The sequence below is a fragment of the Equus asinus genome, chromosome 2 (genome assembly GCF_041296235.1).
Source record: "Equus asinus isolate D_3611 breed Donkey chromosome 2, EquAss-T2T_v2, whole genome shotgun sequence".
NCBI lineage: Eukaryota > Metazoa > Chordata > Mammalia > Perissodactyla > Equidae > Equus > Equus asinus.
Window position 1 is genome coordinate 95,362,469 of NC_091791.1, and position 22,839 is coordinate 95,385,307.

The window sequence follows — 22,839 nt, forward strand, 5'->3', positions numbered from 1 at the left end:
TACATTTTTACTGTCTTGCTTGTTAACGTGACTGCCGGAATCCTGGAGAAGCTGGTCTCTATTAGCAGAAAAGTGTGGACTCAAAAGCTTTTCCTCTAAAACGAGTCCGTTGTGTAACATCCCAGCTGCCTCAGAACACAGGTGCTGCTCTTGCTCCAAGAAGGTGGAGGGGGACGTGCCAGATCCTGACCAGGCGTGGGGGAGGCGTGGGCCCCGCCAGCGAAGGCCGCCCGTGTTGTAATCTCAGCCTGAACCATATCTCTGGGAAAGAGTCCTGCCTGTTAGTGTTCCTGAGGAGCCACGGCCCCTCGCCCCCCGCGTGGGGTGTTGGCCTTGGAGAAATGTGGAGGTTAGCTGCAGAGCCGAAGCGCGTCCACGAGGAGCTTCATTCTGCAGACTCTACACAGCCTTCCTCCCCACACGTCGACCAGAAGCTCAGGCCTTGGGAAATCAGACTAAGGACCGAAATTCCTCAAGGTAAGAGGACCCCCCCCCCCCAGAAATGGACTCCTCCAACTTTCTCACATGGTTTTTCAGGCACTTTCACTTTCCCATATATAGGAGTCACTCAGGAGCGAGCTCTGACCAGTCGGAGGGAGTGACACATCCCTGTTTGGCCCCTCCCTCCCGCCCATCCTCGCTTTCCCCGCGTGCTTGCACGCAGTTGGGCAGCGGTGATCCAGGGGCTGTGCCAGAGGCAAGCCTGTTGGGTCTAAAGAAAAAAAGTCAGGCAAAGTCACAGCATTAAGACTGTTGCCTTGAAGAAGCGAGTGGAGAAGTGTGAGAAGATGAACGGACCGGTGGACGGCTTGTGCGACCACTCCCTGAGTGAGGAAGGGGCCTTCATGTTCACATCGGAGTCTGTAGGAGAGGGGCACCCGGGTGAGTAGGCGCCGGGACCCACGGCAGCCTGTCGAGGGGTCCCTTTCCTGGAGGTCCTGAAAACAACTTGTTAGTTATTAGAAGGGGTCTCTGGAGGAACAATATGAAGTGCTTTCTATTCTATTGATTTGTAGTTTTGTAAAACAGTGACTCAATATGCAAATGATAAACTGTAAGTGAGTGACGCCAGGGGTCCGTGCTGCTGCCCACCACCTGCGTCTCGTCACGCGGGGCCACAGCAGAGAACACACACTGGTCGGCTAGACATGTCACATGTAGAAAGTACCGTCAGATATAAACTTTATGTGTGTATATATATATATTTTTTTTTTGAGTGAAGCTTTAACTTGTCGTCAGTGAGCAGCTCATGTCGGCAGAGAGCATTTCCTGCAGACCGTGGGTCACTAAGTTCTGCCTGTGAAGTGCGTGTGGGTTAGAAAGGGCCGCGGCGCATTCCAGTGGGCGCGGAGATAGGTCTCTGGTCCTGGAAGTCTCAGACGCATCGTATGAGGGGAGGGCAGCCACCTCCTGACGTGGAAGGAATGGAAAGCAGTGTTTTGGTCCCTGAACGGAAGGTGGACTTGAGAAATGGGGAAGCAAGAGAGCTGCTGTCGTGACAGCAAGACACATCAGAGCCCCTGGAACAGAGTTCTCCCACTGCAGGAGCACCAGCATCGCCCAGCGGGCCCCATCCCCGGAGTTTCTGAGGCAGCAGGTCTTGGGTGACGCTCAAGAATTTGCATTTTTAGTAAATTCCCAGGAGATGCTGATGCTGCTGGTGTGGGAACCACGCTGTGAGACCCACTGTCCCGGGAGAGCCCTGGGGGCCAGACACACTGATTTATGTGCTTTGCCGCTTTTTCAAAATTCATTTGAATGTTTGAAGTTTTTGGTAACTTATGACCAAGTCTACTGTTTTCCATCTTCCTCATCCTTGTTCTCTCTCAGAGACTTAACTCTCGTACCTTGTCACTTAGCTTTAGACGTGTCAGTGCTACTCCTTCCACCTGCTTTAGCCAGCGATTCTCAGCTGCGGGCGATTCTCAAGGATCCCAAGGGCATCTCGTAATGTCTGGAAACCTCCTTGGTTGTCACAGCCGTGTGGGGAGCGGATGTGAGACCGGCCGTCAGTGGATCGAGGACGGGTGTGCTTCTAAACGTCCTGAATGCACAGGACCAGCCCCCACAACAAAGAATTTTTCAGGCCCCAATGTCAGTGGTGCTGCTGCTGAGAAACCTGGGCCTAAACTGGGTTTTGCACGTGACTTAGCTCAACAGGATGCAAATGCCCTCTTTCGCTGTGAGCAACTTTACAAAGTTGCTCGGTTTACTGTGCTTGTAATCTCAGAGGCACTGCTGTGTCTGCCACGTTCTGGACAGCTCCCTGGCTTGTGACGACTGTATGTCGTTTGGCAGAAGGCACATATGTAGGATTTGCTCCACCTGGAGGCAGTGGGTGCTTCCGCACGCTGCAGCCAGTGGTCCCATCACACACACAGCAATGTGCTCAGCGGATGGAGGGGAAGATCCCAGCCAGTCAGCCGGTGGTCGTGTCCACTGCTGGGCAGCCCTGCAGCCCGTCCCACCCCCCACTCACTTTCCTCTAAGGCTGGGTGATGTGCTGCTTGCCGTTCCAGCGCTGAATTCCTCTCCACCAGAAAGATGAAATTAATGCTTCTTTTTCAACTTCCGAGAAGACCAGCTGTTGGCTGTCTTAAGGCTCCTCAGTGACAGTGACAGAAAGTTTGAAAGCCTGAAGACACGGGCGTGATCTTGGGCTGTGGGGCGATCTCATACCCCTGCTCCACCCCAGCTTTGCTCCTAGCACCCCTCATCCCACCCCGCTGTGTGCACTGGGAGCACGTGCCCCTGTCTGTGAAATGAGCAGAGTCGCCTGTGTCGGCGTGTCCTGGGAGTCCTGACGGGCCGGGCCCAGAGCGGGTGCGTGAGCAGCAGGAGGCCATTGTTGGTGGGTGTGCAGGGCACAGCTCAGACAGATGTGGATTCACAGCTGGGACCTGCCCTCGGCAGGAGGCCAGGTTGCAAGCACAAACGTAGGTTTAGTAGCAGTTTCGGAAGGGAAGATGAAAGAATTCACCGTTAATGGCAGATTAACGGACATTTTTCATTACAGAACTTAATATGCACTTTTGAGAGCAGAACTGCTTGATTCTGGGTCTTAATTTAAAAACTTAAAAAAAACAAGAGGGATACAAGGACACTTGGAGGTGATGGATATGAGGATTACTTTGATTGTGGTAATAGTAACAGGAGTGTAGACATATGTCCAAACTCAGCAAATTGTATGTATTAATTATATGCAGATTTTTGGTATAACAGTTATATCTCAATAAAGCTGGAAAAAGCTTATTGATTTATTAAGAGCAGCCTCTGTGGGTGTTCTGGTATGTGTCAATAGAGCACTTTTATTTCTGAATTTGTGGGCACTGACAGTTCACAGTTCACGTGAAAGAGCCAGAGTATGTTTGTGCGCTTGGTGGTCTGCACGCTCCACCAGGCACAGTCTTGAAGGCGAGCAGTGGACGAGTGAGGTCAGATGGCAGCTCCTGTGCAGTTCTGTCGCCGCCCTGAGACTGAGGGGTCAGACAGCTCTTTGAACACCTGGCCCCGGGGAGGGTCTGAGAGCAGCAACGGAAATGTCCTGTGGAACAGCACTGCCGCCCTGAGGTCTCCTGCAGAGTCCTTCCCATGGGGCTGCGGCACTGGGCGTGCTGCCAGCACACGGCGTGCATCTCGTGGACACTGCGGCACAGCGTGAACGTTTGTCCATCTGATTTACACCTCGGCACCTAGAGTCACTGATGTTATTGGGACTTTTCTAGATATTAGGATTGAAGGAAATACGCTGAGCAATGAGAGACTTGTTAGTACAATGTGCGTGTTTTCTGTGTACGTGCGTGTGAATTGCTTTAGACTCAGAACTGGTTTGGGAATATATTTCGTTTTTAGGGAATTCTGTGAGTTTATATAATATACATCATCTAAAATTAGAAATAAAAGTGTCAAAATTTTCTAATCTCTCATATTTAAAAAAAGTGTCCTCTTAGGTGGATTTGCTATGTACACTGACGAAGCATCTAGCTATTTAACATTTCAGTGTGTTACACCCACTGTGTCTGTGACTCACACCTGCTCATTTGTGTGCAGATAAGATCTGCGACCAGATCAGTGATGCGGTGCTGGATGCCCACCTCAAGCAAGACCCTGACGCCAAGGTGGCCTGCGGTAAGACGCCCCCCATCCTTCCCACTGGAGCCTTGGCGGGCTGGGCGTGAACCTCTGCCTGCACTGAGGCCCGGGGCCCGGCAGAGGCATGGCCTCTAGGGCCTGGGGCCAGAGGGGGTCAGGTCAGCCCTCGCACTACACTGAGGGGGTCATGGGCACAGCCGAATCGGGCCTTGGCCAGGGTCACAGGGCAGCACTGCCTGGTGTAGAGCCCCAGCCCCGTCTCCTTGCTGTCTCAGCACCATGTAGACGGGTCCTTCCCTCTCCAGTGCATTCAGCACACAGGGTCCCATGTCCCTCTGGGGGAGACTTTCCTGAGGTCTTCGTGGACAGCTGAGGGGCAGGCCGGCCTGGCGCCATCCTCGCTCAGGGTCCCACTCCCTAAAGCCCGAGTGGCGTCAGCAACAAGGGGCGGGAGAGGCCTCACGCGTGTTGACCGCATTCTTCCTGATGACTGCAGACTGCGTGGTCTCGCTTCAGTCCACACAGCAGTCTTCTTATCTTCATCCAACAGCTGGGGAAACAGGCTAAATAGGTTGTTCAGGATCACAGAGGCAGCGAGAGTCTGGTGTGGAAGCTCAGCGTGACGATTCTTTGTGAGGCGTGGCTCCCCCAGCAGCGCTGAATGGCTGGCAGGCGTGCTGGGGTTTCCTCCTTCCGTTAGCCTTGACCTCTTCTTTTTGGAGCTCGTCCCCTGTGAGGCTCCGTGCTGGCCTCCTCCTTGTCCCCGTGAGAGGTCTGGCCCCCTGGCACGCAGCCACCATGTTTCTCCCTGCAGAGACGGTGTGCAAGACGGGCATGGTGCTGCTGTGTGGGGAGATCACCTCCATGGCCGCGGTGGACTACCAGCGGGTGGTGAGGGACACCATCAAGCACATCGGCTACGACGACTCTGCCAAGGGTGAGGCGGGGCCCCGGGCCTGAAGGACGCACGGTCCCTGCCGGGCCCTGATGCTGAGTCAGAGCAGGGCGCCCTGTCCTTGGGAGGTGCACATACCACCAGAGAGAAGCATGCCAACCCAGCTGGTCAGGGTCCAGGGGTCACACTCTCTGGCAGCAGGGTGGCAGCCCAGGTGACGGTGCTCAGCCGAGCCAGCCCATGATGGTTGGGTGTTGACTTTGGTCCTGGTCAAGGTCCTGACTTCCTGGGCCTTTGGAAGAGGAAGCAGCGCTGAGTGGCAGGTGCCCTCTGGGGCCCGCATTCTCTGCCAGGCCCTGGGACCGGCCTCCTGTTTGTGTTGTCTGCTTTAACGTTTGAGGAGCTCGGCTGTCCTTGTGCAGCTGGGGAATGAGGCTTAGAGATGGAATCGTTGGTGTAAGGCGACACAGTCAGTAAGCGGCTGCCCTGCTGCGAACGCCTGTGCTTTCTGCTAAACTAGGCCGCTTCCCGTTACAGACGAAGGATGCTGATGGCAGGTGAAGGAGTCAGGCTGGCCCAGGCGGGCTCCAGCACCAAGAGTGTGGGAGCATAATGCCCCGGGAAGGGGCTCGGGTCCTGTAAGGGATGGAGGAAGAGGGGCTGAGAGCCACGAAGGATTGAGGGCCCAAAGCAGATTCCAACGTCTAAGATGGGCAGGCCAGCAATGGGCCCAGCCAGGGGGTGCCTCGAAGAACGTGGCATGAAGGCTGGATGCTGAGGGCCTGTGTATGCTGACGTCCCACTTACCGGGTGTTTGGGGAGACGTGTGGCACCTTTGTGAGTCCAGGCAGGCTGGGAGGATGACTTGTAGCTTCATGGGTGAGAGAGGCACGTGCTGTGTGAGGCACAGACACGTGGAACTGTGGGCTCCCCCCGAGGACTCCCTGGGGCACATGGAAGTTTCAGGGGTGTATCCAGAGTCGCTGGGAAGAGAGCCACTGAGCACGGGGAGCTCTCCCAGCCAGTACAGGGGGCCCCCGTGGAGGAAACGCCAGTCCCAGGGCAGCAGCTTCCCGACGTGTTACCAAGCAGGGAAAGCCGGCTTGTGCATGTACGTTTAGACCTTGTCCGAGAGCAAGCCTTGCTCTGCGTGAGGTGCCAGGGACTTTCTCCAGGAGGTGGTGGCCTCTGGGAAGGGAGGAGTGATAGCCAGCTCTGCTTGGCCGCTGGGTGCCCGGCCTGTCGGTGGGCCTGCTCCCGGCGCCCAGCGGCCAGGGGCTCACAGCTCCTCGCTGCTCTTTGCTGGGGGGTTGCCAGGCTCGCTGCCTTTCCAAGCCCTGCTCCCCTATCCATAGTCCCCTAAACAAGGTTTCCACATCACGTCGGAGCCCTGGACTGGTTTTCAGTGCTGCGAAGATTATTTAGAGAGTGATTAGGTGAAATACAGTGTTTAGTGCAAAACTGGCGAGTCCTCCGCTGCTCGCTACAGGCTGTTCAGATTCATGCGTTCAGAGCCATTCGGTGGGAACAGGAGGCTGCAAGGACGAGGTGGCCCGTGCTCCTGGGCTGGGGGCACTGCCCACGGTGTCGACAGCACAGCGGCAATGAGGGGCTGTGCCAGGGCCGGCCATTTCCCAGAGCTCGTGGGTTTAGGCGTGCGGGAAGGAAGGAGTGTCCGCGGCCGACGGGCCTCAAGGAGGTGGGAAAGTGGAAACGCCCCGTGGGCTGGAGCGGGGTGGGAGGGCCGTGGGCTGAGGAGCTTCTGTTTGGCTGGTTTGGCGGTAGGTCCCCACTGAAGCGTGTGCAGCGACAGTAGGTTGGTCTGGATTTGTGTGTTTGTAAGCCTGTCTGGCGGCCTGTGGAGGGCAGAGACTGGGAGGAGGGGACAGTCTGCTGTCACTAATGCGTGACCCGGTGCTGGGCCCCTGCGTGTTGTAGCTCCTCATTCACACATCCCGGCAGCCGAGTCCGGGGGAGCCGTGAGGACTGGTAGAGCTTGGTCTGTGCGCCGTGGCCCCGCATGGGTCCCCGGGCTTCCCTGCGCCTGGCTGGGGAGCACCAGCCTCCCTCTGTGCCGGGGCTTTGGGAATGGGCAGATGGGCCTCGGCCTCCAGAGGGGCGCTTTTCCGTCTTGCCGCAGGCCCTGCGCACAGCTCGGGATCCGAGGGCTCGACTCCAGGAATCTCTGGGTTGTCGCTGTGCACTCTTCGTTCAGGCTGTGAATTCTTGGTGTGCGCTCACGCCTGGGCGCTGGGGGCGGTGCTGGAAGGGCCCTTGATGTCCACCCCGCACCCCGACTTCGGCCTGGGTCCTGGGAGGGCCCCCGGGAGCAGCGAGGGCAGGGCCGTGCGGTGCCTGCCTGCCCTTGGCTCAGAGCAGCGTGGATGTCGCTGCAGTTCTGTGCAGGATGAAGACTTGACGGAGGGAGAACTGAACACAGAAAGATGCGCTGCAGAAGCTTCTCTTTGGCTGGCGAGCTCCACAGAACAGCGCGGGGAGATAGGGGCCTTCCCGCTGCGGGCCTTGGCCCCTGGCCACACTGATCCCGGCTCACGGGAGACCCCCCCAACCCGCCCCCCGCCACGGTGCCTGCCCACGTGGGGAGCTCACAGCCTCCTCGATGCGCCCTCAGGCCTGCCTCCCCTGTGCCTAGGCTTCGACTTCAAGACCTGCAATGTGCTGGTGGCGCTGGAGCAGCAGTCCCCGGACATCGCCCAGTGTGTCCATCTGGACAGAAATGAAGAGGACGTCGGTGCTGGAGACCAGGTCCCTAGGCACTGGGCGTGCAGTCGTTGTCTCTGCCCTGACTCTGCCTTGTGCCGAGGCGCTAGCCGGGGAAGTGCATGCGTAAAGGCGTAATACTACGTGGGATGGACCCCACGTCCTGGCGGGGAGCTGTGTGCCTGGAGAGGGTGGGACACCTCCGCTTCCGGGCAGTGACTTGGGGGCGTGGGCCTGTCTCCCTGTCCCAGAGCGTTAGGGCTGGGCCCCAGCCTGCCCCCTGCAAGTGCCCCGTGCGGATGCCACACGCGCGAGGCCCCGGGACAGGGTACTGCCGAGTGTTGGCCGCGGCCACGGGGTCTGCAGTGGGTGCAGTGCTGTCGCTCTCTCCCTGTGCAGGGCTTGATGTTTGGCTATGCCACGGACGAGACTGAGGAGTGCATGCCCCTCACCATCGTGCTCGCGCACAGGCTCAACGCCCGCATGGCCGAGCTGAGGCGTGCCGGGGTGCTGCCCTGGCTGAGGCCAGACTCCAAGACTCAGGTGGGCCTCCTGTGCTGCCTCCGCGGGGCTCCAGACGCGCATGGCGAGCACCCCCGTGTCCTGCCCATCCTCGTCCTCGAGAGGAGCAGATGTTCAGTCCGGGCGCTCAGACAACTGTTGATTGTGAAAAGAACTATTTAATGAAATAGGTGTTTTCTCCCCCCTACATTTTATTATGAGGAATTTAAAAAATCTGGAAAGAACAGTTCTAGATGTTTCTGCTTTCTTGGCGTGTGTTGCCTCTGTTATGCGACCCGCGCTCGGCACCACCTGCTGCTTAACCACGTCAGAGGGTGTTGCTACCTGTCCGCAGACAGTCCCGCCTCGAGCGAAGCCTGAACACGCCATGAATGGTCCCGTCAGCACCTCTCTCTGGCCCTTTCTCCATGTTTCTCATAAAAGGGCTTTACCTTTGCTGTTTCTGACCCTCCGTGCCCACGGGCCTTGACCTCTCCGCTCCCGCCCCACTTAGATCCTAAGTCTGTACTTGAAGGTGATGGTGATGCAGGTGTCACAGGCGCCCGGGGTGGGGGGTGCTCCTCTCCCAGGGCCCTGGTTTGCCCTCCCCTCCCCGCCCTGTTTTGCCCTGACCACCCCTCTGCTCCAGATGCCCTCCTGGCTCCCCTCCCGGCTCCCCTCCTGGCTCCCTTCCCACCCTTCCGTGGGTTCTCCACGCTTCTTCTTCACTCTGTCTCCCCTTCTGCCCTCGCTGTGGATCCAGGGTTCCCCTCCGCGCACTCAGATCTCCGGCATCTTCCACCAGCCCCATTTCCCATTCGCCCCGCAAACAGATGCGCTTGGAGACCACTCAGCTGAGGGACCCCGCCCCACCCCTCCGTCTTGCTTCCTGCAGAGCATGCGCTTCAGCCCGTTCCCCAGGCCAGCTGGCTGGGGTCGGCGCTGCGCCCTCCCAAGGGTCTCCCTGCCGGGAAACTGCAGTTCATTCCCCGTGAGCTTCACTTTTAATATCCTCACGTCTGCTCAGCACCTTCTACGTCTGTCCACTTCCGTGGGGCGACATCCTACTTGTTGTTCTGGCTTTCAAAGCCTTGCTTGGTTTTCCCGCTTTACCGTCCTCGGCCCCCCTCCCCATCTGTGTTAACCCTGCTGTTTCACTCAGTTCGCCTCGTTTCTTGGTGCTTGTCCCCTGCGCTCCACTCCCACCCCTCGCCTCCCTCGGAATCCTGTGCATCCCTGGGCCGCCGCGTGCCCGCCCCCCGCTGGTTTCCCTGGCAGCCTCGGGCTGCTCTCGCTGCGGTGCTTGGCGTTTGGCGGCAGGGTTTCTAGCTCTCATGGTGCCTGCGTCTCTGTTCCCTTAGTCCGCGTGCACAGAGACGCCTCTTCCTCACCAGCTGTGAGGCAGCACAGGGCAGAGGCTGGGGCAGGGAGGCCGCTGTGGCCTCGGGACGCCCGCATCGTCCATATGACCCCCATGGGGAGGTGAACTGCCGGCATCCCCGGGTGTGCTTTGAGGTTGTGGGGCATGACAGCTAAAGTACAGAGATGACGATGGCACAGAAAGGGGCACGTGCTGTTGGCACCACTGCCCCATCCCATTCTGGAGCTGTGCTGTGAGGAGAAGCAGGGTGGATCGTCACAGAAAGGGAATCCTGGAGCAGGGCCGGGAGGAAGGGAGTGGAGCCACCTGTGTGAGAGCGAGGACCTGAGGCCCCACCTGTCGGCGGCTGCCGTGGCTGGGCCTCCTTCGCCGTGTTCGTGATGCACGGTCTCCGGGTCTCCGCCACAGCCAGCTGGGTTTCCCTTCCTGCAGAGATAAACTGAATTCTCTTGAAAATGCTACTTTGGATGCCAAAGTCTGCCTCGCTCCCCTACACAGGCGGGCCTGGGCTGGCGAGGATGGGGTACAGGTGTGGGTGTGCTGACAGCTCCCCACGGCCCCCTGGGTGAGGCCGCCCCACCATGGGGAGCACTGTGCCAGGAGCAGTCTCCAGGCCTCCTCTGTGCCTGTCGGGGAAGGGTTTTCACTGTCTAACTGGAGTGCTGACCGTGAACAGGATGGATCTTTCCACCTGAACAAATTCTTGCTGCTGATACTGAGAACTGAGTGGCCACCCAGGTGCTATTTCTGACCCTGGTCAGAGTTGTGTTTTCCATGGAGTATTTTCCCCATGTCTTGCTGACGTGATGAGATGAGAGTGGTGCCTGGGGCCCTCTGCTCTTCCCCAGTTCTGTGGTCCTCTAAGGACGCTGCTGGGCATTGGCGCAGAGTGGGGGATCCGGCAGGGGGGCAGTGGAGACGGGCCGCAGGGGCTCCCTAGGGTGTGCCCTTGCCCTGAGGCTGGATGCAGCAGACGTGGTCCTGGAGCTGGCACAGGGCCTCGCCCCCTGGGACCCCTCTGCGTCACTCCAGCGCCCTCTCACAGGCCCCGTGTGTGCAGTCAGCGCTTGTGGTTGTCTCAGTTCACAGATGTCAGTGTGTATCTACCTGCCTCCCCAGGATCACACCCTTTGGACAGGCTCTTTCTCCTCCTTCCTCTGGGCCCACCCATCGCTCTTCAGACCAGGCAGGACACATGATCAGAGCTCTATACCGGGCCAGTGTTTGAGGGCTCTCTGGGGGCTGCAGGTGTAGCCCCGGGGAGGTGCCGTGTGCTGCCCTGTGGTCCTGTCCAGGCCGAGGTTGTGGAGCAGTCCTGTGCCTGCCGGCCAGCTGGCCTAGCTACACTTCTGCAGGCCCCCACCCCCGTGGTCCCTCCGGGCACTGCTTTTGTGGGTCCATGTGCTTTGGATAGCAGTGGGCTTGTGGTTCCAGCACATCCCTCAGGGTCTTGAGTGACAGCCTGGTGGGCAGTGCCCCAGCTACCAGGCCACACGGCTGTAGGTCCGAGTCCAGCTTTCCTGGCTGTGTGATCTTGATCACAGCATCTTTACAGTGGGCCCAGTGACGGCGCCTCGGCTTCTGGCATGGCTTCTGGCATCTGGTGTGTGCCATCAGTGCCAGTTTCTTCTCCAGCCTCATCCACCATCCTCACCATCTCCTCCCCTCACTCTGCAAGCCCATGGCACCCGGCGCCTTTGGTGCCATCAGGCCAGGCTGCGACACTGGCTCCTGTGCTCATGGTGTGTTGGTGGAGATGGGGAGACGGTGCTGTCTGTGCGGCTGTGGGGCGACACAAGCTTCCAGGCCAGGTGGAGCTGGGCTCTGCTCTTCGGCTTCTCGCTGGCTGGCGTGTGGCTTCAGACACCTTGTTCCACTTCTCACGGGCCTGTTTTCTCGTTTGTAAAGTGGAGATGATACTGCCTATCTGGCCTAAATATCAATTGATAATGCATAGAATGGACCCAGAAGTGACCCTCATGGTGGTGGTGGGTGTGAGGTATGTCCCTGTGCCTGGCCCACAAGGGCACTGAGGCTGCTGCCTTCCCCTTGTGCTCTCTGCTTTCCCTTGCTTTTCCCCAAACGCCTGGGGCTGGCAGTGCAGACATGCGGCTCCCTGTCTCCAGGGCCCGCGCCCCTCCCATCCTGTCCCCACGGCAGGCACGTCTGCTGGCCCCTGTGCCTCCAGAGCTCCTCTGCTGGGGGCTGGGTGGCTGGCGTGTGGCCGTGGACTCCTGGGTTCCTCGGTAGGAGCCCTCGTGCCTTGGCCCCGGGCCACAGAGGGTCCAGAGAGGGCTCTGGCCAGAGGGACATTTGTCGTCACCCAGAACCCTCTGAGATAGAGGGAGGGGAGTCTAGTGGGTTGCAGAGTGGAAACTCTAGAACCTGAGGCCATGAGTGGCACCAACTGTGGTCACAGGTGGGAGTAGCTTGTGCTTGATTCCCAGTCATCCCAACGCCACAGTGTGTGAGATTAAATGTCCTGAAGGTCCTTTGAGGCTGGAGGGCCCGTGGCCCCTGGGAGCCCTGCTGCCTCCCGGGTACCTGTGCCAGCAGCAGTGTGTCCTCAGCTCGGGACGGGGCCTCACGCTGTGTGCCCTGCCCTTCTGACTGACAGGTGACCGTCGAGTACGTGCAGGACAAGGGCGCCGTCATCCCCGTGCGCGTCCACACCATCGTCATCTCTGTGCAGCATGACGAAGACATCACGCTGGAGGACATGCGCAGGGCCCTGAAGGAGCAGGTGATCAGGGCCGTGGTGCCGGCCAAGTACCTGGACGGGGACACCATCTACCACCTGCAGCCCAGCGGGCGGTTCGTCATCGGAGGTCCCCAGGTATGCCCTCGTCTCTGGGTGAGGCCTTGACGCACCTGTGTTGCTAGGTGGCTCACCTCACCGAGCACAAGGGCTGCAGGAGGAAGCTGTGTGTGACCAGCCGGGCCTGGGCATGGGCAGAACGTGCAGTGGGCTCGCTCCCTGCCGGGCCCGCTGTGTGTCCTCAGTGTGTGAGGAGCCGGGGACGTGTGCCTGGGAGTCTCCATGTCGTGCTGCCTGGCCCTCCCACTCCAGACACCTGGTGCCTGCCCGGCTGCAGCTGCTCCTGCGCAGGTGCCAGCTCAGCTCTGCAGGCGACTGGCCTTCCCGGTGCCATCTACTGGGTCCCTGCCGCAGGGCACCCTACGCACTCCTGGGCCCCAAGGTGTGCAGTGCTGCAGGAGGGGACCCCCGCTGCTCCGCCCCCTGCCCCTCGGGAGTGAGGATGAGGGGTGGGCGGGGCCTCCCAGAGGCTGCTGAAGCTACCTAGGGCCTCGGCCATCAGGGTGTTGCCACGAAGCGGAGCCCCCGTGGCGGGTCCTGTGTCCACATGTAGTGCAGAAACACGGGCCTAGAGAACGGTGAAGCTGGTTTTCCTACAGGACTTCTCCAAGCTCATGCTGGTGTGGACTGTGTGTCTCTAAGAGGGGAGATGACAAGCACTTTCCTCCAATCATTTAACACAGAGCCCCCCCCCCCCCATCTTTATTGACGGGTGGTGCACAGAGCAGACCCCTGAGGAAACGGGCCGTGTGGCATCTGCTGCACGGTACCAGCCAGGCCACAGCCGGGGGCACTTGTTACGGCCCAGTCCCCTCCTGCGGTGGGATTTCTCCTTCATGACCAACTCAGGAAACCAAGGCACGAGGAGCTGGCTGTGAGCCCAGCTGCCACCTTCTCATGAGGCTCCGACAGGTCTCCCGCCTTTGGTAAGTGGTGGGGACTGACCTGGGGTCCGAGCGCAGGGTTTCTGGCTGTCTCCTCACCCGGCTCTCAGAGAAACGCCCGCAGGCAGTGTCCGGCCCCCTCTCCGAGTGCTGGGCCAGCGGCCGCAGAGCTTCGGCTGCCCCTCCTCCCAGCCGTCTGGGGCTCGGGCTGCCACCTCCCGCTCTGTCCCTCCTCTCCTCCGCAGGGTGACGCAGGCGTCACCGGCCGTAAAATCATCGTGGACACCTACGGCGGCTGGGGTGCGCACGGTGGCGGGGCCTTCTCCGGGAAGGACTACACCAAGGTGGACCGCTCTGCGGCCTACGCTGCCCGCTGGGTGGCCAAGTCCCTGGTGAAGGCGGGGCTGTGCCGGAGAGTGCTGGTGCAGGTGCGTCGCCCGGCCTGCGCCGGACATGCGGGCCTGGCGGGAAGGCCACATGCTCTGTCAAAGGACGAGCCTCTCTGTGTGTCGGGTCGGGCACTGCGGCCAGTCTCCTGAGAATGGGGAGGGGGAGACGAGCGTCTTCAGGGTGGGCAGGACTCTAGGCAGCCGAGGTAGGGGGTGTGTGGGCAACAGACGTCTGGTTCCAGCTGCCCCTTCCCGCCAACGCTGAGGTCTCTGTGAGGGCTGGACCCCTGCACTGAGGCTTCCATCCCGACCTTGGTCTCTTCTGGAAGGTCTCCTACGCCATTAGCGTGGCTGAGCCGCTGTCCATCTCCATCTTCACCTACGGAACCTCCGAGAAGACAGAGAGGGAGCTGCTGGATGTGGTGAACAAGAACTTCGATCTCAGGCCTGGTGTCATCGTCAGGTACAGTGCAGCTGCTGCAGTGTGGAGGCCGCCTCCTCCCCCTCCAGGCTCACCTCTGCAGGGGCGGGCGTCGGAAAGGAGGATTTCCCACCCCCCGGGAGGAGGGGTCTTCCAGCTCTCACCCCTGCAGAGCACACCCCAAACGCAGCACGTCTGGTGCTCGGGTTGAGGGGCCTCGAGGGTCCCTGCTGGCCGGCAGATACCGACACGGGTGGGTGGGCCACCTTTGAACAGGTCGGGGGGGTCTCAGGAAGACAACTGTAAGGCAGAATGGCTGAGAGCCGAGTGGGCCAGTCTAGTCCCATCTCCCTTGCCCCTGCTGCCCCCCTGCTCTGAGCCTGGCCTTGTGTGGATGCCGGGCTGGGCCGGGTGGAGGAGCCGAGAGAATGGGGCAGCGAGGCCGGGGTTCAGACCCTGACTCCCAGGTGTGTCTGTGGGTTGGGCCATCCCTGAACCTTGGGGCCTGTTTCCTGGGGCCAGTGGCAGCCGCCTCATAAGACGTGGTGCCTCGAAGGCAGGAAACACGTGGGGAACTGCCCTGAGGGTGGGGACACTCGCCAAGATGCCTTGGCCTGTTACCTACTCCCCTGCTGGAAATAGAGCGAGGGCCTCTGCCTGCCCCTGAGCTGACCCTTCCCTCTGCTGGCCGGGCAGGGACTTGGACTTGAAGAGGCCCATCTACCAGAAGACCGCCTGCTACGGCCACTTTGGGAGGAGCGAGTTCCCCTGGGAAGTTCCCAAGAAGCTTGTGTTTTAGAGGCTGTGCAGCTGGGCCAGCCTCACAGCGGAGGCTCAGGGCGGCAGCATCCTTTTCTCCAGGGTCCCGACTCCCAGATCTCCCAGCCCCTGGGCCACTCACTACCCGCCGGGCACGCTTCCCCTCTGTCTTGCCCCCTCCCTGTGCTCCCTCCCCCCGGGTCCCCTCCCCGGCAAAGCCAGCTGCCTCTGATCGAGCCATCCCCTGTCGTCGCCTGAATGGCATGAGGCAGGGGCCTCCTGTGCCAGGGCCAGGTCCCCTCGTGAGGATAGTCACGAGGTCCCCGGCCTCTCCTTCAGACCCAGGCGATGTTCACTTAGGGAACCACCCCTGTCAGGAGTACATCCCCCACTCGCCTCCCCCCACAGCCTGACCCTGACCAGCTCCCTCCGCCCCTGCGTGTGCCCTGGCCACTGCACCTCAAACGTCTGGAGGCCCCGTGTGGGCCTGGGTGTGCTGGGCCTGCCCTTGAGTCTGCGGCCAGCACCTGAGCCCAGGCATCACACAGGCCCACCCGGGCTGGGCTCCGTGGGGAGCAGAACAGGGCCCACGTCGCCCAAGCGTCTCCACCTGTAGGGGCTGAGCTAACCTGATCCCATTTCTTCTTCACTGCAACACAATGGGGAGCACCTTGCATAATCCCATTTATGAATGGGGAAACCGAGGCACAGGTCATCTAGGCAACTTGCACAAGGTCCCACTGCCGCCTGTGTCGGAACCTAGATAGGAGTCCAGGAGCTTTGCCTCAGCAGTTCCCCCCTCCATCTCATGCCAGAAGCAAGCCCTGAGGAGGCAGACTGAGGTGAGGCTGTGGCCTCTGCCCCAAGAGCCGAGGCTGCCCCCGGCGAGCCCTGGGCAGGGGTCTGCAGAGTCAGCACAGAACCAAAGACTATTGCATTTGCCTCCTCGTTTTCAGAAGCGGGTTCAGGGTGGGCGGGGCGTCCTGGCCTCTGGGACCAGGCTGGAGTTTGGGATTGAGGAGCAGCCATAGAATCCCGGCCCCTGACCACTCAGGGCCACGTGGGGCTTGGACTTCTGGACTTCTGGGGTCAGTGGTCCAAGTCAAGTCCTGTCCCCTCTGGGCTTCCCGGAGCTGGAAAAGCAGCTTGTCCTGGCATGGGCAGCCTGCTCCTTAAAGAAGGGGCTGCAAGTCTTCAAGGCTTTCTCTCTCTTTGGCCTGCTCCCTCCGCTGCGGTCCGAGCGCCATGGGAACACATGGATGAGCCCTCAGACCCCCCTGCATCACGCCTCTGGGCTGGCTCTCCATCACGGGAAAGCTGCTCTGGGGGGGAAGCACCCACATCACCGTCACCATAATGTCCCAGCGTGCCTCCCCCAGGTCCCCTCCCTCTCAGCAGACGGAGGCACAGGGCCGTGCTCCTCCTGCTCAGGCAGGTTCGAAGTGAAAATTAAGGGTTTTATACTTTCCCCACCCCCTAAAAAACAGCATCTTTTTTTGCCAACATTGTTTTTATGAAGCTAGAACCTTTATTGACAGCTCCCGCAGGGACAGTGAATAAAAACCCAAGGAGCAAGTGCCCTACGCTGTCTTTGTCAACAAACCCAGAAGCCGCCCCTTCAGGCGGCACTGCCTGCTTCCCCGTCTCGCGGCAAAGTGTGTCCTCTCCTCGGTCCTCTCCTCGGCGCCCGCCTGGGCCATCTGTCCTTGTGGGCTCCTCTGCTGGTGCTGTGCTGAGTCACCCTGTCCATCTGTGGGGGGCTCCTCCCCAGAGCTGTGCTGAGTCGCCCTATCCATCTGTGGGGGGCTCCTCCCCAGAGCTGTGCTGAGTCGCCCTGTCCGTCTGTGGGGGGCTCCTCCCCAGTGCTCTGCTGAGTCGCCCTGTCCGTCTGTAGGGGGGCTCCTCCCCAGTGCTGTGCTGAGTCACTGCGTTACCGTGTTTATTCCGCACCGTGCTCCTCCGAGGCAGACACTCCTGGGAAACCCACGTTGCAGGCGGGGAACCTGAGGCCCCTAGACGGTCAGGGCTGTGACGGGGGCACCTGGCTGGTGAGTGGCCCACTCTCCAGGTGTCCCTTCTCCATCACCAGCGTGCTCCCCTTCGTCCTCGTCTGTATTCCTTTCTCCCGCCCCGTCCTCCTATTTTCTACAGTAAGACTGGCAGAAGGTGGGCGTCCGGCGGTGTTGGGAGAATGGCCGAATGAGTGACTGAAGTGAGCGAGTGAGGGGTTTGGTCTGCAGGGAGATGAGCCAAACCTTTAATTGGGTGTGCGTGTCCCTGTCGCACATTTAGGGGGATGACTCACGCTGGTTTTGGTTAGACGGTGTCCCTGCCATGGCCCCCAAGAGGCAGTCCTGAGAGCTGGAGCAGGTGGGGTGGGACCTGTGCTGTCCCCTGCAGGCAGAGACAGGATCTGTGCCTGGAGAAGCCATGACCCTGGCTGTGCAATGAAAGACTTTTCCTAGAAAATAATGCACATTTTGTAAGAACACATACGAACAAAATGACACACACGGAACGTTGGAACACTTGCCTGTGATGGAAGGTGGTAAAAGAATGGGCTTTGTGGGCAGAAAAGGCCACATAATGAGTGAAAGCCAGAAGGAGAAGCAACTTCTGAACCATGACACCTCGAGTGTCAGATGTGCTGGAAATGTGGAAGAGCAAGGAAGATGCAGGGAGCGGCCGGGGGTAGGAGGAAAGCCAGGAGAGGGGAGCCAAGTGGAGACTGTTGCTAGGATGGGGAGGGTCACCCATGAGCTAGATGATGTGAGGCCTCCGAGTGTCCAGTGTGGTCAGCCATGTGGAGGTTGTCGGTGACCTGGGAAAAGGAGACTCGTTAAGAAAATGTAAATATGGCCGTGTGCCCCACCCCAACTGTCATCCATTAGTACCTCTAGTACATTCTGAATAAAGTTCAAGGTGCGGGACTAAGCTGTCACTGTCTCATGTGCCTGTTCGGTGCCTGTCTGGATTCCGTTCCCCACCTGACTCCAGACTCCCCAGCCTCTTTGGCTTCCCCAAAAAGGCCAGCTCATTCCTGCCTCAGGACCTTTGCACATGCCATTCTTTCTGTGACACTCTTCTCCTGTCTTTGAGTGGATGCTACAGGCATCCTGTAGGTTTCAGATGAAATTTCTGTGTTTCTGAAAAGCCCCTTCCTTGATAACCCCCCCATTTCTACTCCCTTCCCTTTTTAGTTTCTTGTTCAGTGTTTCACACAGTGTGTAAATACGTATTTCCTTGTCTAACTTCCTTGGGGCCCATTCCCCTCACGACTCCTTCCACACCCACCCTCCCTCCTCTCGCTGGGTGGTTCCTCTGATACTTCCAGTCTCAGTTTACACATCACCCTCCAGAAAGACACTCCCACACATCCTCCATCAGTTGTGCCCATCACCGTCTGTATCTGGCCCTGGGCTGTCTAAGGCTGCAATTCATGGATGTCCCTACTTGCTTGTTTATGCTTGTTGCCCCCTCAGGACCCAGAATTGTTGAGGTCTTACCTTGTCTGCTTCCCCTGCCATTGCTTGCCTGGCTCCGGGGCAGGCCTGGCACAGAGTAGCTGCAGGTGTAGAATGAAGTCCAGGCGTGCCCGTCTGCCCTGCCCTGACTCCCCTTAACAAAGAGGTTCTGTGAGAGATGAGGATTCTGCTCGCCCCCTGCCAGGCTCTGTGCCAGGCTCAGGTGCCCAGAGAGGTAAATTACAACTATTCAACAGAGATTTGCGGGGTTTTTAGAGCACTTGTTCAGAGCGTAGCACTGTGACCATGAGGGGTTACTCAGCGATCACTCGGCAGTTCAGTGTTTCAATACTAGAAGCGAGCGTGGGATGATAACAAGGTGACAAACAGAGGAAGGTGACACCAGATGAGGAGGCACCCAGGAGGATGGGCAGGTGGGAGCGTGGTCTGAAGGGTACTTGGGAGTTGGTGGTGGGTGGAGGAATGGGGTGGGAGGAGACTTTGGGAGAGAGTTGGCGGCTCAGCATGCATTGGTTGGGGTGGAAGGCTTGCGGTGGAAACTGTAGAAGAAACTTTTGCCTGTGACACATTCCACGGAGTGGGCGTGACCCAGGCACAGTGTCAGCAGCAGCTGTGACACAATGTGTCGATGGGTCACTGGATGAATAAGATGTGGTGTGTATATACATGCACAATGGAGTATTATTCAGCCATGAGGAAGAAGGAAATCCTGCCATTTGCAACAAGTTGAATGAAACTTGAAGGCATTATGCTAAGTGAAACAAGTCAGACAGAGAAAGACAAATACTGTAGAATAATATCACTTTATATGGAATCTAAAAAAGCCAAATTCATAGAAGCAGAGAGGAGAGTGGTGGTTACCAGGGGCTGGGTGGGGGGTGGGTTGGAGAGATGTTGGTCAAATGGTATAAACTTCCAGTTAGAAGATGATAAGCTCTGGGGCCAGCCTGGTGGCGTAGTTAAGTTCACAGGCTGTGCTTCGCTGGCCTGGGGTTTGCAGGTCAGGATCCCGGGCGCTGACCTGGCACTCCTCGTCAAGACACACCGTGGCAGCATCCCACATAAAACGGAGGAAGATGGGCACAGATATGAGCTCAGTGACAATCTTCCTCACACACACAAACACAAAAGATGAGTGAGTTCTGGGGATCTATTGTAGGGTATGGTGATTATAGCTAATAATACTGCATTGTGTACTTGAAAGTTGCTAAGAGAGTAGATCTGAAACGTTCTCACCACAAGAGAGAAATGGTAATAACATGACGTGATGTGATGTGATGTGATGGGGGTGTCAGATAAGGCTGTGGTGGTGATCATTTTGCAAACTGTAAGTGTATCAAATCAGCATGTTGTACACCTTAAACTTACACAATGTTACATGTCAATTATCTCTCAGTAAAGACGGAAACAAAAGTGTGACAGACACGTGGCCCCTGGGCTGTGGGGTCTCCTGCCTTCTTACCATGACATCCTCAGAGAGAGTTGTGGAGAAATAAAGAAAGGGGCTGTGTTCTGAGTTCAGTCCATGTCAGCTCCAGATGCAGAAAAACGAGGGTAGATAATTCAATGGGAAGGAAAAACCAACTAGCGGGAACAGGACAGTCTGCAGCCCCAGAAATCCGCATTGGAGGTGGCATTGGACGCCCCCTACAACATGGGAGGTTGTGTCAGATCCGTTTGACGTCACTCTTGTCGGACAATGTGAAACCCAAAAGTCAGAAGGGCAATAACTCGCCAAATCTGATTTCATAAAAATGAAATTTTTGTGCATTAGGGAAAAAACATAAAGGTAAAAGATAAGTAACAGAATGGAAAATATTTGCAATGTCTAATTTAACGAACCACAGATCAATAAGAAAACGGCAAAACCCCAGAAGTAAATGGACAAAGTGTAAGGACAGGAACAAACAGATGTAATGAAAGAAATGGAAAAAAACCACGAGAAACGAAGTTGCTCAATCACACGTGTTTCAAGAAATAAACACTTTTAAAAAATGCAGTATTCTATTTTGGCAAACAGATGGCTAAAAAAAAAAAGATAGGAGTGGTAAAACCCAGGGCTGGTGAAGGTGTTGGGAAATGGGCGTTTCCAAACGCGGCTCGTGTGGTTTGGCGCAGACTTTCTGGAGGGGACTTTGGCTCTTTGTTCTTGAAATTTAAGTGTCACGTCTGCCTGGTCTGACCCTTGGGTCAGAGGTGCCATCACGCCAGGGCGGGAGCGCTCTGTCCTGGCCTGAGGGGGACAGCGGGGAAAGGCCAGTGTGAGCTGGACGGGTCAACTTGGGAAGGGCTCTCGGGAAGCCCCGTCTGGTCTTGGCCCCCTGAGAGCAGGGCTCCCTCCTGTGGCCGAGGTTGAGGGACTCCCCCTAGGGTGTTTGCCGAGCCCCCACAGGAAGACCCTGGGACACAGGGGCTGGGAGGAACCCTGTCCTTCACACGCTAAGGCTGCAACAGCCAAGGTGATCGTGGAACCTAAGAGGACTGTTCCCATCCCCAAGTTACAGAGGGGAAGCTGAGGCTCAGGCAGGTGGGCTCACTTCTGAAGGCCCCACTCAGTAAAGGCCGACCCTGTCCCAGGCAGGACGGAACCATGGGTGTGGCTGGTGTGAGTCCCCTCCGTTTCACGGGGGGAAGCGGTTGGATCACGGCCCCAGCAGCTGACGTGGGCTGCTGTTCTGGAGGGGCTGCTCCCTGAAGTGTGAGGATCCTGGGGCCCAGCGTCTCCTTTAGTTCTGAGCTGTGTGTGTTCTCCAGCAGGAGAGGCAGCCCTGGGCTCCAGGCTCTGCCCAGGCTTCCAGGAGGCCCCTCTTGGCAGAGTAGGGGGCCCCAGCTCCTCCCCAAGGTCTGTCCCCACTCCACCTCCAGGGCTCCTGACCACAGTCCCTGTGCCCACCCCCCTCCTCTTGACAGAGGCTGGACAGGGTGGGGCGGAGGCCTCTTGATATTCGTAGGTGACGAAAGGCTGGGTGGGCTGTTCTGTTCTCCTCCTTGGGCTGAGGACCCCCTAAGACAGCCTCGGGGGCCAGACTCCAGCCAGGCTTCCCCCTCACCTCACTCCCTCCAGGGCTGCCAGCCCCTCCCTGCTCCAAGCTCTGAGGGCAGCTCTGAACATTCTCCCTTGAAAAAACACGATATTGTGGGGGCCTGGAATTGGCCACCCCAAGATATGTCTCTTTGGCATGAGGATTATTTGGGGCTGGTTACTTTTAATAAACTGCAGACAGGAAAGCAACTGAAAAGTAGAATTTACTTACCCTTTGTTAAGAGACATTTACATTGTAAAGGAAATCTCTGTCTGTATAGGTGTCTCCCTCTCTGTACCAGGAAGAAGGGGGGATGACCTTATCTCTAGAAACTCTTATCAATGCAGAATGGAAGGACTTAAATCTGCATAATAATCTTATTCCTGTTTATTGTGCTTGTCTGGTAACCTCCTGTAACTGACTTGCCCGACCCACAACATCCTCCTTTGTCTTGAGCTGAAGATGATATTTAAGGTGGGGGCTTCAGCCATTTTGGCGAGTTGCTCAGCTTGCCTGAGCCTCTCTCATGTATACATGTTATAAAGCTCTGTTTAATTTTCTCCTGTTATTCTGTCTCATGTGAATTTAATTCATTCTCTGGCCAAATGAACCCAGAGAGGGTAGAGGAAATGTCTTCCTCCCCTACAATATCATCTCGTAAGTAGCTTTTGGATTTAGGCATCAAAGCACTCAGAGTTTCTGAGTTCTAAGAGATTTCAATTTGTGTGGATCTCATGCTGTTTCTCTGCTTCCCTTGTGTTTCATTTCCCAGTTGTAACTTTCTGAGCCACATGCTGGTTCTTGCGGCTTCTAGATCCAAAACCTGCTCAAGAAGGAGTTCCAGAATTTCCACATGTTGTTTTTTCTTCAGCTTTTCCCCTTGTTTCTAGTTGAACTGACAGGCAATTACAGAAAATAATGTCTGTTATTTGTACTTTTCAAAAAAATTTCAGGTTTTCATTTGACAAACAAATGGGAAGCAATAGGATCTACTGGAGTCTATGAGGAGGCCATTTGGTGTCAGCCTAATTCGGCCTGACAGTGTTTTTCCTGTCAAAAGGGCCTGACGTGGCCGTTGAGCACACATCGCATCGTAGATCCGCTTTAAACATTTCCTATGGCAAGAACAAATGCCCTTAAGAGAAAGGTGCAACTTCCCCGCACATTGGCCTTTCCTTAAGGAGAGGCATCTTTCCTTAGGCTAGGAACGGATGGCTGTGCTCACCTTTGACCATCCAGCTCACCTGTGACCACCTAGGCCGAAACAACAGACCTGCCACCCAGCTGTGTCCGTCGATCCCTGTGCCGACAGAGCAATCTCGTGACTATCGTCAAAGGGACCTTTCGATCCTATGTGAAGCGTCCTCCCTGGGGGTCTAGAAGCACTCTGTACACCCCACTTCTCGGGTGCCCTTTCTTCCTTCGGGAAGAAAGGCCCCAGGCCACAGTCCTCACATTTTAGCTCAGAAT

At 57.7% G+C, this 22,839-nt stretch overlaps 1 protein-coding gene across 2 annotated transcripts; it reads left to right on the forward strand.

Moving 5' to 3' along the window:
- The first annotated feature begins 298 nt into the window (after positions 1–298).
- MAT1A (methionine adenosyltransferase 1A) lies at positions 299–22,839 on the forward strand. Of its 2 annotated transcripts, none has more exons than XM_070494076.1 (10): positions 299–477; positions 562–882; positions 4,051–4,128; positions 4,907–5,029; positions 7,641–7,753; positions 8,108–8,251; positions 12,208–12,426; positions 13,538–13,720; positions 14,011–14,144; positions 22,570–22,839. In XM_070494076.1, the coding sequence occupies exons 2-10, from the start codon at positions 789–791 to the stop codon at positions 22,598–22,600; spliced, it is 1,119 nt and encodes a 372-aa protein (XP_070350177.1). In that variant the 5' UTR covers positions 299–477; positions 562–788; the 3' UTR covers positions 22,601–22,839. The 2 variants fall into 2 exon arrangements, with proteins under 2 accessions (XP_070350177.1, XP_014711236.1); XM_014855750.3 differs by lacking the exon at positions 22,570–22,839 and adding an exon at positions 14,799–17,795 and having other exon boundaries at positions 306–477.

Bases quoted from the DNA above. Each gene is read 5' to 3' on its own strand.
- MAT1A (XM_014855750.3), top strand. From the start codon at position 789: ATGAACGGACCGGTGGACGGCTTGTGCGACCACTCCCTGAGTGAGGAA. The intron at 7,754-8,107 runs GTCCCTAGGCAC...CTCCCTGTGCAG, and splicing joins ACGTCGGTGCTGGAGACCAG to GGCTTGATGTTTGGCTATGC. The intron at 13,721-14,010 runs GTGCGTCGCCCG...CTCTTCTGGAAG, and splicing joins GCCGGAGAGTGCTGGTGCAG to GTCTCCTACGCCATTAGCGT.